At 46.6% G+C, this 12,996-nt stretch overlaps 1 protein-coding gene across 2 annotated transcripts in view; it reads left to right on the top strand.

Moving 5' to 3' along the window:
• APBA2 (amyloid beta precursor protein binding family A member 2) overlaps positions 1-12,996 on the top strand; it is a 193,766-nt gene that overhangs the window by 168,349 nt on the left and 12,421 nt on the right. For both annotated transcript variants that reach the window (XM_061595509.1, XM_061595508.1), the window contains 2 exons: positions 6,245-6,457; positions 7,683-7,802. In XM_061595509.1, coding sequence (XP_061451493.1) covers positions 6,245-6,457; positions 7,683-7,802 — 333 coding nt within the window. The remainder of the gene's footprint in view (positions 1-6,244; positions 6,458-7,682; positions 7,803-12,996) is intronic.

Genomic DNA, 12,996 nt, shown 5'->3' with positions numbered 1-12,996 from the left:
GGGCTATGGCAGGGGAGAGGGGGTTTAACCCTTTGCTCCTGCCATGGTCCAGATTGCTGTCTTTACCCCTAAATACACACCTACTTTTTTTAAAAAAAATGTTGTTTATTAATATTTTCCACAGTAGCAAACAATAAAATTGAAACTTAACAGGTGAAAACAAAACAAGCTCACACACAGCATAGACATTTTTTATTTCCTATTTACATTGTGAGGTTGTGGGCCTTCATCATGGAGCTGAGTAAGAAGGCACTGAGATATTTATTTATTTACATTTATACACTGCCTTTCTTTCACCATAGTAGCCCAAGATGGTCACAAGTGGCTCCCAGGCAGTCTCTCATCCAGGCACTGACCAAACCCAGACTTGCTTAGCTTCAGCAAGGTGGTTGGCTCATGTGCCTTCAGATCTTCCCATTATCACTTAAATATCAGGGTCGTTTTTCACAAAGGGAGGAAAGCTGACTTTGATGCTAATGGGACCTTCCTTCCCATTGCAAATAGCAGGCATGGGGGACAGGAATTTGATTAGGACTGCAGTGAGGACAAGGGGTTAAAGCACTCACTCCACTGTACTGATCTGGCTGCTCCCCAATCCCTGACACCAGCTGTTGGTTAAAAGAAAAAGCAACCATGCAACCTCAAACTATATGACAAATGTCATGTGTGTTTTGGGCCCTCAGTTATGCAGGTACAATTTCATTTCTAGAATGTTTGTCTCTCTTTTTTTTCATCTTGGAGACTTAATTGTATTTTGACTTGATGTACATGGGGCCCCAGGATTACTTTCTGCAGGTTGGTGACTCTTTTTTAAAATCAGAAAGGTTGATATACCCAAGGGGGATGGGCTTTAGGTTTAGCAAATCTATGAATAAGTAATAATTCGTACCAAATTTGAAAAATTGGCATTTTATTAATAAAAAAGAGTTACAGTTCTGATTCTGATGTTAACTCATCATCCCCACATCACTCCTTTGTGTCTTGAGCTTGCATATCGATACAAGAGCTGGAAAAGTGCTTTTTTTTTGTGATGTCTGAACAGTCAGATGCAGACTTGGTCCGTGGTCCAGCTTCAATCTAGTTTTTGGGTGCATCCGACCATTCAGATTTTGGTTAACTAAAACCATTTCAGGTGTTCAAAATGCTCTGTGTTTATAACTCAGTAATCCTTATCAACAAGTCTTACAAGCTGGAGCGTTATTGTGTGTCATTATACCCATTTTAAGATGGGAGGCAGACTGAGGCTTTCGCCTGAGGCCACCTAACAAGTTTTGTGACTCGGATGAGATTGGAACCCGGGGCTTTCCAGCTTACCGTTGCAATCACTATGCTGCTTATAACAATCTTGCAAGTAGAGGAAAAATATTGTCAGAATCATCCCTAAGGTCAGAAGGGTTATTTCACCTGTCTCCTTGAAACTGGGATGGGGAACCTGCAGCTCTGGAGAGTTGTGCACAGAGCAATGCATCCTTGCTTCTAGCATTTGGAGCTCCCAACAGTGCATGCAGAAGGCCCCATAATCTCTGAAGGCTGACCTTCCAACAGTCTTCAGGGACTCCTCCTCCCAATCCTCCACTGCTAGGAGGTTTTATTCTGACACCCCCAACTGCCACCTGCATGCATGGTGTTTGTCCTGCTTTCTGGGGTTCGGCTAGCTCAGTCTGGCTGGGCTGATGAGAGCTGCAGTCCAAACATCTGGAGGGTGCTAGAGTCGAAGGAACCAGACTGAGGCGGGGTTTGTTCTATTTCTCATTTTATTAGTGTGATGGTCACATCCAAAGCGGTGCACTTCATAAACCTGTCTACCCTGACTCACTGCTTTCCCTAACTATTCTACCTAAACAGTCTCTGCGGCGTGTGGGGAGTTGACTGAGCACTAGAGTCTGGGAAGGCACCTGCTTAAGTAGGGGTCTTTGCGCATAAACGACAGCTCTGCCAAAGTTCCACCCTCTGAATTCTCTCTTCTTGCGCCTCCTCATGCGGGGCAAGGGGGGGGCGGGCCTCTGACGGCCCATCCGACAGCGGGGCTTCGCTGGGTGATGGCGTGACCTCAGGAGGCGGGAAGCTGGTTGGCAGGGAAGCGTTTGAAGTGCCAGGCGGGGATTCCGGTGCGGGTGGGGTTGGCGTGTGTGAGGGGTTGCTTCCCAACAGCTCAGGCGGGGAACTTGCAGGCAGAGCTGGCCCTGCCTCGATTGGGGTGCCGGCCGAGGAAGTCTGCGGGCTGGCAGAGTCCCCCCCCTCCTCCAACGCCCCCAGGGACATTGTCCTCGTCTGACTCCTCTCCCTGATCCAACTCCCCCTGTGCCTGGGGCGCAACAGGTGTCAGGTTGGGGAAGGCTGAGCTAGTTTATTGCTTTCAGTTGTCCCCCCCACACACACACTCATAGCCTTGATGAGTAGCTCCTCTCTGTCTTCTCTTTCGCACACTTTTAAATATTAGTAAGTGATAAACACCTCTTACATAGGAAGCTGCCTCATGCAAAGTCTGACCATTGGGTCGCGTTAGTGACTCTTCAGGATGTCAAAGGGGGAACATCCCCAGGCCTACCTGGAGATGCAATTGGGGACTGAACCACCTGGGACCTTCTAAGTGCAAAGTAGCTGCTCTACCACTGAGCTATGCCCCTTTCCCTGCAATTCTTCCAACACCAATAATTGTTCCCCCCCTAAACGAACCGTGTTCTTCTCGTATAATGCACTGCCGTCTTTATTGCTCTGCTTGTGAATTTGCCATAGGCCTGTTTATTTCTTTATTTCTGCATCTTTCCTAAAGTGTGATAGATTGAGAGTAGATAGGGGCATCAAGCTGTGGGCTAATCAGTGCCGCACAGAGTGGGCCTATTGCCTGCTGTTCCTTCACAGAGAAGATACATCTCCCACGGCCAGTCTTCTGCATTTTTAAAATTATTTTTTTACATAGTGGAGCTGACTCTGTATGTTGCTAAAAGGGCTTTATCGTTTCTCCAACTGAGATCCGGCTTCATGAGTATATCATCCCCATATTTGCTGTGTTGCCATTAAGGGACTCTTTCTATCAATCATTCTGATGCCTGCTTGTTCCGTCTAAGATGTGGAGGAAAACTTTTTCCCCAAGGTTATCCTTGCCTTGGAGTTTTCCTCATTCCCTTGGCAAGCTCCTAATAATTAGAAACAGACAGGCAACAGGAAGCACAGGGATCTAACCCAAAATTGTGAAGTTTTACTCAAGCTTGCAGGATTTGGCTTCTCATAATTCGTGCATGTATGCAAGACTCTTGGAAATCAAGAGTGCCAGATTTCATTTATTTCTAATTCAAATGAAGCTTCTAGTTTTAGTGGGTGAAAGAAAAACCTGTTTGAGAGATGAGATGTATCAGTCACCAGTCTGGAGTGCTGGATAGCTGGGAGTCCCTCCCTTATATATAAGTCAGAATGAGGACAGTGTAGAGTATTGTGTGTGTCATGACCATTATGTGCATATGGCTGGCTGTACCCTTGGGAAATGTTGGTATGACAATGGAACCAATGTCCTAGGGAGGTGGTGGGCTGTCCAGCACTGGAGGCATTCAAGAGGCAGCTGGACAGCCACTGTTGTGTATGCTTTAATTTGGATTCCTGCACTGAACAGGGGGTTGGAATCGATGGCCTTATAAGCCCCTTCCAACTCTGCTATTTTATGATTCTGTGATTCTTTCTAGCACAGGTTTGTGGTACTTGTGAACCCCCAGAGGTTGCTGTACTACAACTCCCATGATCCCTGACCATTGCCTATGCCGGCTGGGCCTGATGGGGAGATGGAATCCGACAGGAGCTGAAGGGGCACATGCTTCCCACTCTGTTTTAGCATATCTCTATGGGTTGTAGGGACTAGAAATTTGATTAATTTGATTTTTATGTTCACCGCCCAGAGAGCTATTGCTAGTCGGGCGGTATATAAATTTAATTAAATAAAATAAATAAATAAATAAAATTAAAAAGCAAACAAACTCGAAAGCTAAGCTTCTGCATCCAGTGCCACATTCTGTGCTTTTTCTGGGATCTCAGAACATTTTCATGTGTACACCTTTGGTTGCAGGCATAAAATGTCATGAGCGAACACCAGAACCTGCCTCATGCCAGGTCAGACCATTTGCCCATCTAGACCAGTGTTGTTTACTCAGATGGTCAGTCTGCAAAGTTACGGGAGAAAACGGCCTTTCCCATCACTGCTGCCTGGTCTTTTAAAATTGGAGCTGCCAAGGATTGAACCCAGGACCTTCTGCATGCAAAGCAAGTGTCCTACCACTGGGCTACGGCCTCTCCTCCCCCTTCCCAGTTGCATGTCTGTCCCCCTCCAAAACCTCCATGCAGGAATGGCTCATTAAACCCATTTGCTCTGGAGCAAGAGCATGAAGCATAGCCTGCAATGGCCAGGTTGCTGCTAGGTTTTTGGGAATGAATACCCCTTGCTGTCCTGTTCAAAGCTGTTGGGAATGCTGGGCATTTGGAATGTTGTCCTGGAGGTGAGAACTCTAAATGAGAAGTAAATGTCATACCACTAGATGGGAGACAAGTGATTTTTATCTCCCTAGCCATTTTGGCAGCTTATAAGCTGAATGCTTAGAGGTGACAGGCAGCCAAGGTGAAGGAAAGGGAAGCCAAAAACCAACATGCTGAGTGGAAATTGGATTTTAAATCTGCACTGGGGAAAGTGGAAATAAATTGTAATCTACTGAGCTGCAGGATGTGTGGGGGGGAAGTGTGCAGAAGTGCACGCACATAATGCATTTTGAAAGCAACAGCTACTGATGTCGGAGAGTGTTGCTTCCCAGAGTCACGTGTGCTGTTGGCGGATGTGTATAACAAAACAAGATCTGCTTTAAGATTGTCACTTTGAGAATGGCAAAGGGGAATGAATCAGGGGAGGAAACGTCCTGGGTGGGGGCATTACCTTCCTTCGGAGCATCGTTTTCTGGCTCATCTGAGGTGGTTGAGCATGACCCCCCTGCCCCTTTATCAAGGGCTTGGAAGGAAGAGGTGAGGTCAGTAGCCCCAGCCATTGGGAATGGGTGCTCCGGGGGGGAGGTACCAAAATAAGGAGGATTGGTCGCTCTTTTGCTGGGTCTTGCTCATTCCACTTAGCAACCCTTGCCACTGAAGGCAAGGTGAAAAGTGAAACATCCACAAAAGAGCCCTGGAGGTTGAGGAAGGTTTCCACTGTCCGTGCCAGAGAAATTCCTAATTTTTCCGGTGAAAGTGTAAGATTTCTGGAGCAGAGGGCCTCACATCCTCCCCCTTTTATGTGTGCAGTGCACCGCTACTGTCTTAATGACGTCTTCTTCCTGTTCTTCGTCCAAGGAACTCCGAACAGTATCGGTAACCCCTCCTGTACACTTTTGCAACAACCCTGTGAGGCAGACTAGGCTGAGAGACAGTGACTGGCCCAAGATCCCCAAGTTAGCTTCAGAGCCGAATGGGAGTTTAAGTCCAGGTCTCCCCAGCCTCAGTCCAACACTCTAACTGCTCCGTTATGCCAGCTTGCGCTGGAAAGTCCCCAGTTTGAATTCTGCATCAGCCTTGAGCAAGCATCTGGGTTTTGGCTATCTGCAAATACATCAACACCAGCCTACCTTACAAGATTGCTGTATAGATCCCTGCCCTGATGTAGATGAAGCGCTTTGAACATTCTACAAAACATCCTATATATCAATTTGTATCAATATTTTATGGCAGGAAGAAAGTTCCCTCCAGTAATTAGGCTAAAATTGGAGTCATTGTGGAATGGATCCCAACCCTCAGGTAACAAATGGTCTCCTGCCCCACCCACCCCTCAAAAGCCAAGATCCATTTTAGGAAGGAAGTTGCTTCATCCCAGGTGAGACTGTTTGCCAACTAACCCAGTATTGTCTGCTCTGAACGGCAGCAGCTTCCCAGGATCTCAGGAAGAGAAAGGTCTTTCCCATTGCCTGCTACCTGCTCATTTTTAATAGGAAATGCCGGGGACTGAGCCTGGCCCCTTCTGCACGCAAAGCAAGTGCCGTCCCACTGGGCTGAGAACATCCCATTTTCTTTTCTTCACCAGCCTGCCACAGATCATCCTAACATGATTGGAGACCACAGTGTCCCACAAGGAGAGTCAAGGCCCACATACTTACCTGGCAGGGGAGACACCATGATCGCGCCAAAGTGTTTGCAGAGGAAATCTGGGTTTTGTTAAATGGAGATAGCGCAGCTTAATTTCTCTAGAATTCCCACAAGCCTCTTTCCAATTTGTTTTCTCCTACAGCTGCAGATAGCCAAGCAGAAGGGTGAGATTCTCGGAGTGGTAATTGTGGAGTCTGGCTGGGGGTCCATTTTGCCCACGGTGATCCTGGCCAACATGATGAATGGGGCCCCGGCAGCTCGCTCGGGGAAGCTCAGCATCGGGGACCAGATTATGTCCATTAACGGGACCAGCCTTGTTGGGCTTCCCCTGGCAACGTGTCAAGGAATCATCAAGGTACCATTTGCATTAGCTTCTTAGTTTAGATGCTGCATGTGCATTGGAAGGAGGGATCCCCCTCTCCAGAAAATATTCCGTTAGCAAAGTTTGATCTTGCCAGTGCTATGGGTTTTACTAACAGTGAATAGAGACGGTGGAAGGCTTAATTATCAGAAGCCTCTAGTAAAGCTTGTAAAGTCCCAGGGTGTACTCTGAAGGGACCTGATGCCTCCACCTTGCTGAAACTAAGCAGGACTTGGTCTGGTCAGTACCTGAATGTGAGACTGCAGGGAATCAGATGTACACAAAACGTAAGGGGATTTTTCTGAATAATAAAAAATACTCTTTAGTTGATGCCCTCTATGTCTAATTGGTAGGTAATTTAGGAATTGTGAAACATCAAGTGGGGGAAAGGAACTCTTTTTAGCCTCAAAGTCAGAGGTTTTGACAGACACAGGTAAGCAAGAGGCATTTATCACAGTTCAAGGACATGTTTGTGTGCAGGACAAGAGTGTACAATCCAGCCAAGCAAAAGTCAGAGCTCTCTCACTCTCATATGCACACGCATGCGCCCCTCCATTCAGGCAGCCAAGACACCCACTGTTCAAGTTCCAGGATACAAGTTCAAGGACACATATCCTGCCAGGCAGAAGCACTCAAGTAAGGTGCAGAGCAGTGTCACTGAGCAGTGTGGCCTGCAGAGAGAGTCCCAAGGGCCAGATATAGAGAGGGCTGGAAGGTCACATTCAACTTCTGAGATTGAAGCCCCATGTCCCTGTAATAAGATAAAATACATAGATTAAAGGCACAAGTTACTTACGTCAAATTAGCTCCAGTGCAACAAGCTACAGCAGTCCCTTGGGTACTCAAAACTGGGTCAAAATGAAAATATTTTGCGAGAAGTTGCTGTTAATGGTTGTATCGAATGACGGGTTTATATTATCAGAAAACATGTGGTCAGTCCCCCTACCTGCTGCAGTCCTCTGTGCTATGATAACCCATTCTGTTCTGGAGGGTCCCCCAACCGTCAGGAGCAGCTTTTTGGGATGTGTGGGTTAAACGGGTTAGGGAGATGGGTGAGAATTGGGTGCACTGATGTGTGTGAGCAAAAACATTTTCCAGGAAGGCAGAACTACCCTTCGATACAATGAAATATAAATAGCTGACGCTGGAAACTGCTTTGCCTCATTTGTAGTAAATGTCTGTTGATAAGGACTTTGCTGACTTTGAGAATATTTTGCAGGGTCTCAAGAATCAGACACAAGTGAAGCTGAACATTGTCAGCTGTCCTCCAGTCACCACCGTCCTTATAAAGCGTCCCGACTTGAAATACCAGTTGGGCTTCAGTGTGCAGAACGGAATTGTAAGTTCACTTTTCCTTTTAGTCTCGGTGCAGTGGTTGGGCTGGAAAACTGTTTTTCTTGCACAAAAAAGCAGGATAGAGAAGCACAATCATTCTTTTCTCTTGCCTTCCAGCACTTTGAGAATGCAGCATTTGGTTTTGAAGGAAGAATAAATGGAACAAATAACTGGGGACGGGAGGGGGAGGGGGATGACAGAAGTGTATAAAATTCTACATGATGAGGAGGAAGTTGGTAGAGACTAGTTTTTCTCCCTCTCATATCATGCTGGAACCCAAGGCAATCCCATGAAGCTGAGCGTTGGAAGATCCTGGACAGACAAAAGTACTTCTTCAGTGCATAATAAAATGGTAGAATATGCTCCCATAGGATGCAGTAATGGCCCTCAACTTGAACGGCTTTAAAAGGGATCAAGACGAATTCATGGAAAATAAAGCTATCCATGGCTACTAGTCACAATGGCTATGTTATCTGCAGTATTGGAGGCAGTATTGCTGGGAAGGACAATAGAGAGTGCAGGCTATTGCATCTGGTTGGCCACTGTAAGAACACGATGCCGGATGAGAACAACAGCATGAAATTTAACAGGGATAAGTGCAAGGTTCTACATCTAGGAAAAAGAAAATAAATGCACAGTTATAAGATGGGGGATACTTGGCTCAGCAATACTACATGCGAGAAGGATCTTGGGATTGTTGTTGATCACAAGCTGAATATGAGCCAACAGTGTGATGTGACTGCAAAAAAGGCAAATGCTATTTTAGGTTGCTTTAACAGTATAGCTTCCAAATGGTATGAAGTATTGGTTCCCTTCTATTCAACACTGGTTAAGCCTCATTTTGAGTACTGTGCCTGTGACGATCCCACCTTTGGCTCCCCCTGTCAGGTTCCCACCTGCTTGTGGCTACTGCCTTTCACTAGGCACCACCTCAGGACACCACCACCAGTCAGGATCATCATTTTTATTTTTCCTCACTCCGCTCTAGCACAGATCCCTCAAGATCCCACTGCTAGGCAGCACCACTAGTCACTCCATGTAAACAATACTGCTGGAGACTTTGCCTGAGTCTCCCTATGACTTATTGTTACTTTGTGTCTGGGTGCCCTTGTTGTCCACAACCCCCCTGTATCCTTCTCTATAAAGCATACAATCCTGGGTTACTCTGGATACTTGACGATGTTACACTTTCTTCCTTCACCGCTGCCACCATTAGACACAGTTTCCCTTCAGCCTTGGTAATTACCCTGCCCTCCCTTCTGGTCTGTATATCCCCAGCCAAGGATCAGGCTTTTGGTAAACCAATAAAAGTATTTATTTGATAACACCAGGAAATAACAAGATTACTTTGGGAATGTTTAACAAGCGTATGGTTTTATATAGTGTCACTCTTTATGTTTCTGGTCATATATATACTGTCTAAATATCAGCCAAATATAATCCAACCCTCCCTCAGAACTCTGCCAACCAACCCATCCAAATGACTCTCCAACCACTCTCACCAACCGACCTCCTCTCAACTGTCATCCTCCCATTTATACCTTCAGCCATTCAAACACTCAGCCAATCATCATCCAGCATTCTCCAGCCTTCCAACCCATGCTCTTCCCCCTGTCATTCAATTCACTTACCATATATCCCTTAAATAAATCCGCACTTACCATATTTACAGGTTTTAACATATAAGGACATCACAGTGCCCAGTTCTGTACACCACACTTTAAGAAGGATGCAGACAAACTGGAACGGGTTCAGAGGAGGGCAACAAGGATGATCAGAGGACTGGAAACAAAGCCCTATGAGGAGAGACTGAAACAACTGGGCATGTTGAGCCTTGAGAAGGAAAGACTGAGGGGAGATATGATAGCACTCTTCAAGTACTTAAAAGGTTGTCACATAGAGGAGGGCCAGGATCTCTTCTCGATCGTCCCAGAGTACAGGACATGGAATAATGGGCTCAAGATGCAGGAAGCCAGATTTCAGCTGAATTTCAGGGGAAACTTCCTAACTGTTAGAGCCATACGACAGTGGAACCAATCACCTAGAGAGGTAGTGGGCTCTCCGACACTGGAGGCATTCAAGAGACAGCTGGACAGCCACCTGTCCGCTATGCTTTAATATGGATTCCTGCATTGAGCAGGGGTTGGACTCGATGGCCTTATAGACCCCTTCCAACTCTGATTCTATGAGATTGATTGATTGATTTTTGCATTTATATCCCTCTTTTCCTCCAAGGAGCTCAAAGTGGCATACGTGGTTCTCCCCTTCCTAATTTTATCCCCACAACAATCCTGTGAGGTAGGTTAAGCTGAGAGACAGTGACTGGCCCAAGGTCACCCAGTGTGCTTCATGGCTGAATGGGGATTTAAACCCTGGTCTCCCAGGTCCTAGTCCAAGACTCTAATCACTACACCACATTTGCTCTCCAAGATGGGCCTTGGCTTGATCCAGCCGGGTTCTTCTTATGTTCTTGTGATGACTTGTGTGTCTAAATCAGCCTTTCCCAACTAGTGGGCCACCAGATGTTGTTGGGCGACAACTCCGATCAGCCTCAGCCAGCATTGCCAATGGTCAGGAAAGATGGGAATTGTGGTCCAACAACATCTGGAGGCACACTGGTTGGGAAAGGCTGGTCTAAATGGACCTGGATCTGGGATGGCTGCTAGCCATAATATGGCCAAGTCAAATCTCCCTGTTCAAAGGTAGGTTGCCCCTGAAAACGAGTTGCTGGAGGAGCAACAGCAGGTGAGGATTGTTGCCTTCATATATCACCTTGTAGGCTTCTGGCTGGTCATTGTGGAAAACAGGAAGCTGAAAAAGATGCACCAACCCTGAACTCAAACAAGTTCACGCCAGGAATTATTTCTGGGAGTTAGCTGTCTGGAGCAAGATCTGCACTAGCTCAGAGAAAGGCAGAATTCCTTCAGTGAGTAGAACCCTGAGATCCAATTCTTCGTGTCAAGGCCTTTAAAAAACTCTCTCACTCTCTCTCGTCCATATCGTTGCAGAAATGAAGTCAAGTATTCCTAGCATCGTTTTCTGCACACAGTATGTTGTGCTCCCAGATTGCTTCTGAATTGCTTTCCCATAAAGCTGTACCATTTTAACGAGTTTAGTACCATCTAGTGGCTGTTGGGAGTATTTCCAACTGGGCAAAGAGCCATAATGTGCTGCGTGAACATCTAATGCAGGACATGTTGAGGACTACTGCCTTCCAGAATAGCAAAAGCAAAACAGTAGAACCCTTGGCCTAAGGAGCGTTGCCTTGAGGAGTAGAAAGATTTCTGAAGGGTGAAGGCTGGGGTACTAGAATGTTCTCAGGCTGAAATCCTTTTCTTATTAAGAGGAACACACGTTACATTTTGTGATTTCCACACTTAAATTTCTGTCTTTCAACCACTCTGGATTTTATTTTTCACGGCTTATATTTTACTTCAGATTGCTGAAGTTGTATATATAGTCTAATGGAAGATATGGTACTCATATCTTGATAAAAGTGCTGTGGGTGCCAGCACAAAATAGCTACTGTGGGCAAGTGATGGTACTCTGTACCTTTGAGGACACAAAAAAAGCACTGGCCTCATGCAGGGATGGAGAACGTTGGTCATGGTAGCTGGGTTCCAGGAGGGCCACATGTTTCTGCACCCTGCTCGAATATATTTTTTAAATGTGTGTGTGTGTGTCGCATGTTAAACTTTGAATTGTGAGCCAGCCTGGTGACGATGAGGGGTATAAATAAAATAAAGGCATACTTGAAGGTGTGAGTGTACCCCACAGTGACGTGTGCATATATATAGTTACAGATGCTGCAACGCAGACGTATCAGACTTGCAACAGTTCACTTTCTGACTGGCCGAAACCTGCTACTTTTCTGCCTCTTAGACTCTGCTGTTGGCTCTGCCCTGGGTTCCATCTTTTGTCTCTGAGCGTTCAGCCGACAGACCCTGACCTCACTATCAGTATCATGCCCTAGCCCTCCCTTTCAGAATGTTGGGGGACAGCTGCCTTAGAATACCCTCCTCCAAATGTTTTGGATTACAGCTCCCATCAGCCTCAGCCCTGACAGACTTAGAGCCAAAGCAGCACTCTAGGCAGATAAGAATCCGTGAGGTTCAGCTGCGCAGGAGGAGACTGGGCATTAGATGGAGTGAAGGAGAATTAACGACTGCGGGGAGTGAAGCTTAGTCAGTAGGAGGGAATCAGCAATGTAAGGAGCTAACATCTTTTTTTGCTGCGCCTTCATGCCTGCCGTCACCCAAGATGGCGGAAGAGGCATCCCTACGGGGTTGATGCCCCATCATCATCTCAGTGCGCTAGCATGCTGATACAGCAATATGGGAGGTGGGAGGGATGGGCCTATTTAAGGCTGCACCGCCTGTATTGGGAGGATTTTGGGGGGGGGAGCATGATGACCCGGGCCCGGGACAGTCTGGTGCCCAAGGGCCCAGTTATGCCTGGTGCTAGCCCTGCTAGGTATTCTTTCCAGGCGACCACCACCCTGCTCCAGCCCGGCCTAGCACTCTCTGTGACTTTTTCCTGGCTTAAATGTGTCTGTGAACTCTGATAATGGCTCTTGCTTCCCTGGATGAAGGTCTCAAAGGGCGCGTACAAAGGTAAAATTTGTATTGATTGCTCTGCCCACTTTTGCCTCTAGCCTGCCTACCCAGAAGGGAATGAGGCCCTTGGGCTGAAAAAGGCTCTCCATCCCTGGCAAAGGGTCTTCCTGTGATTTAAAACTCTAAATCACAGGGGGAGCCTATTTGCATAAAGCAGCCCTCCCCCTCGCAGATATGCCACTCCCAGGGCATAGATGGCACCCCCTCTGCCTGCCCTGTAAAGTCTGAAGGAGATTTCTTCCAGTTTATTTGCCTGCATGAGAGCATGTCAAGAGTTATTTCAAGAGTGTGCATGCCGCAGTGCCTCTTGGGTTAGGGAAATGGGTGGCACAGTTCTTTGGATCCTGGCCCTTGAGTGCATGCCCATGGCGCAGTCCTGATTAGCACCCTCTCCTCTGACGTCAGGCTGGGGTTGCTCTCTGTGCATAGTGAAATTTTTCATTTTCAATTTCAATTTGTATACCACCTTTCTGTATTACTGTGCTCACGGTGGTTTGCAACCATAGAAATGACAAAACAGATGTTAAAAAATCACACTGTCATGCTATAAGAATTCAAACTATAACTAAAAATAAACAACTA

Source organism: Rhineura floridana, chromosome 14, assembly GCF_030035675.1.
Source record: "Rhineura floridana isolate rRhiFlo1 chromosome 14, rRhiFlo1.hap2, whole genome shotgun sequence".
NCBI classification, from domain to species: Eukaryota; Metazoa; Chordata; class Lepidosauria; order Squamata; family Rhineuridae; genus Rhineura; species Rhineura floridana.
This window is presented reverse-complemented; position numbering and strand designations above follow the sequence as displayed.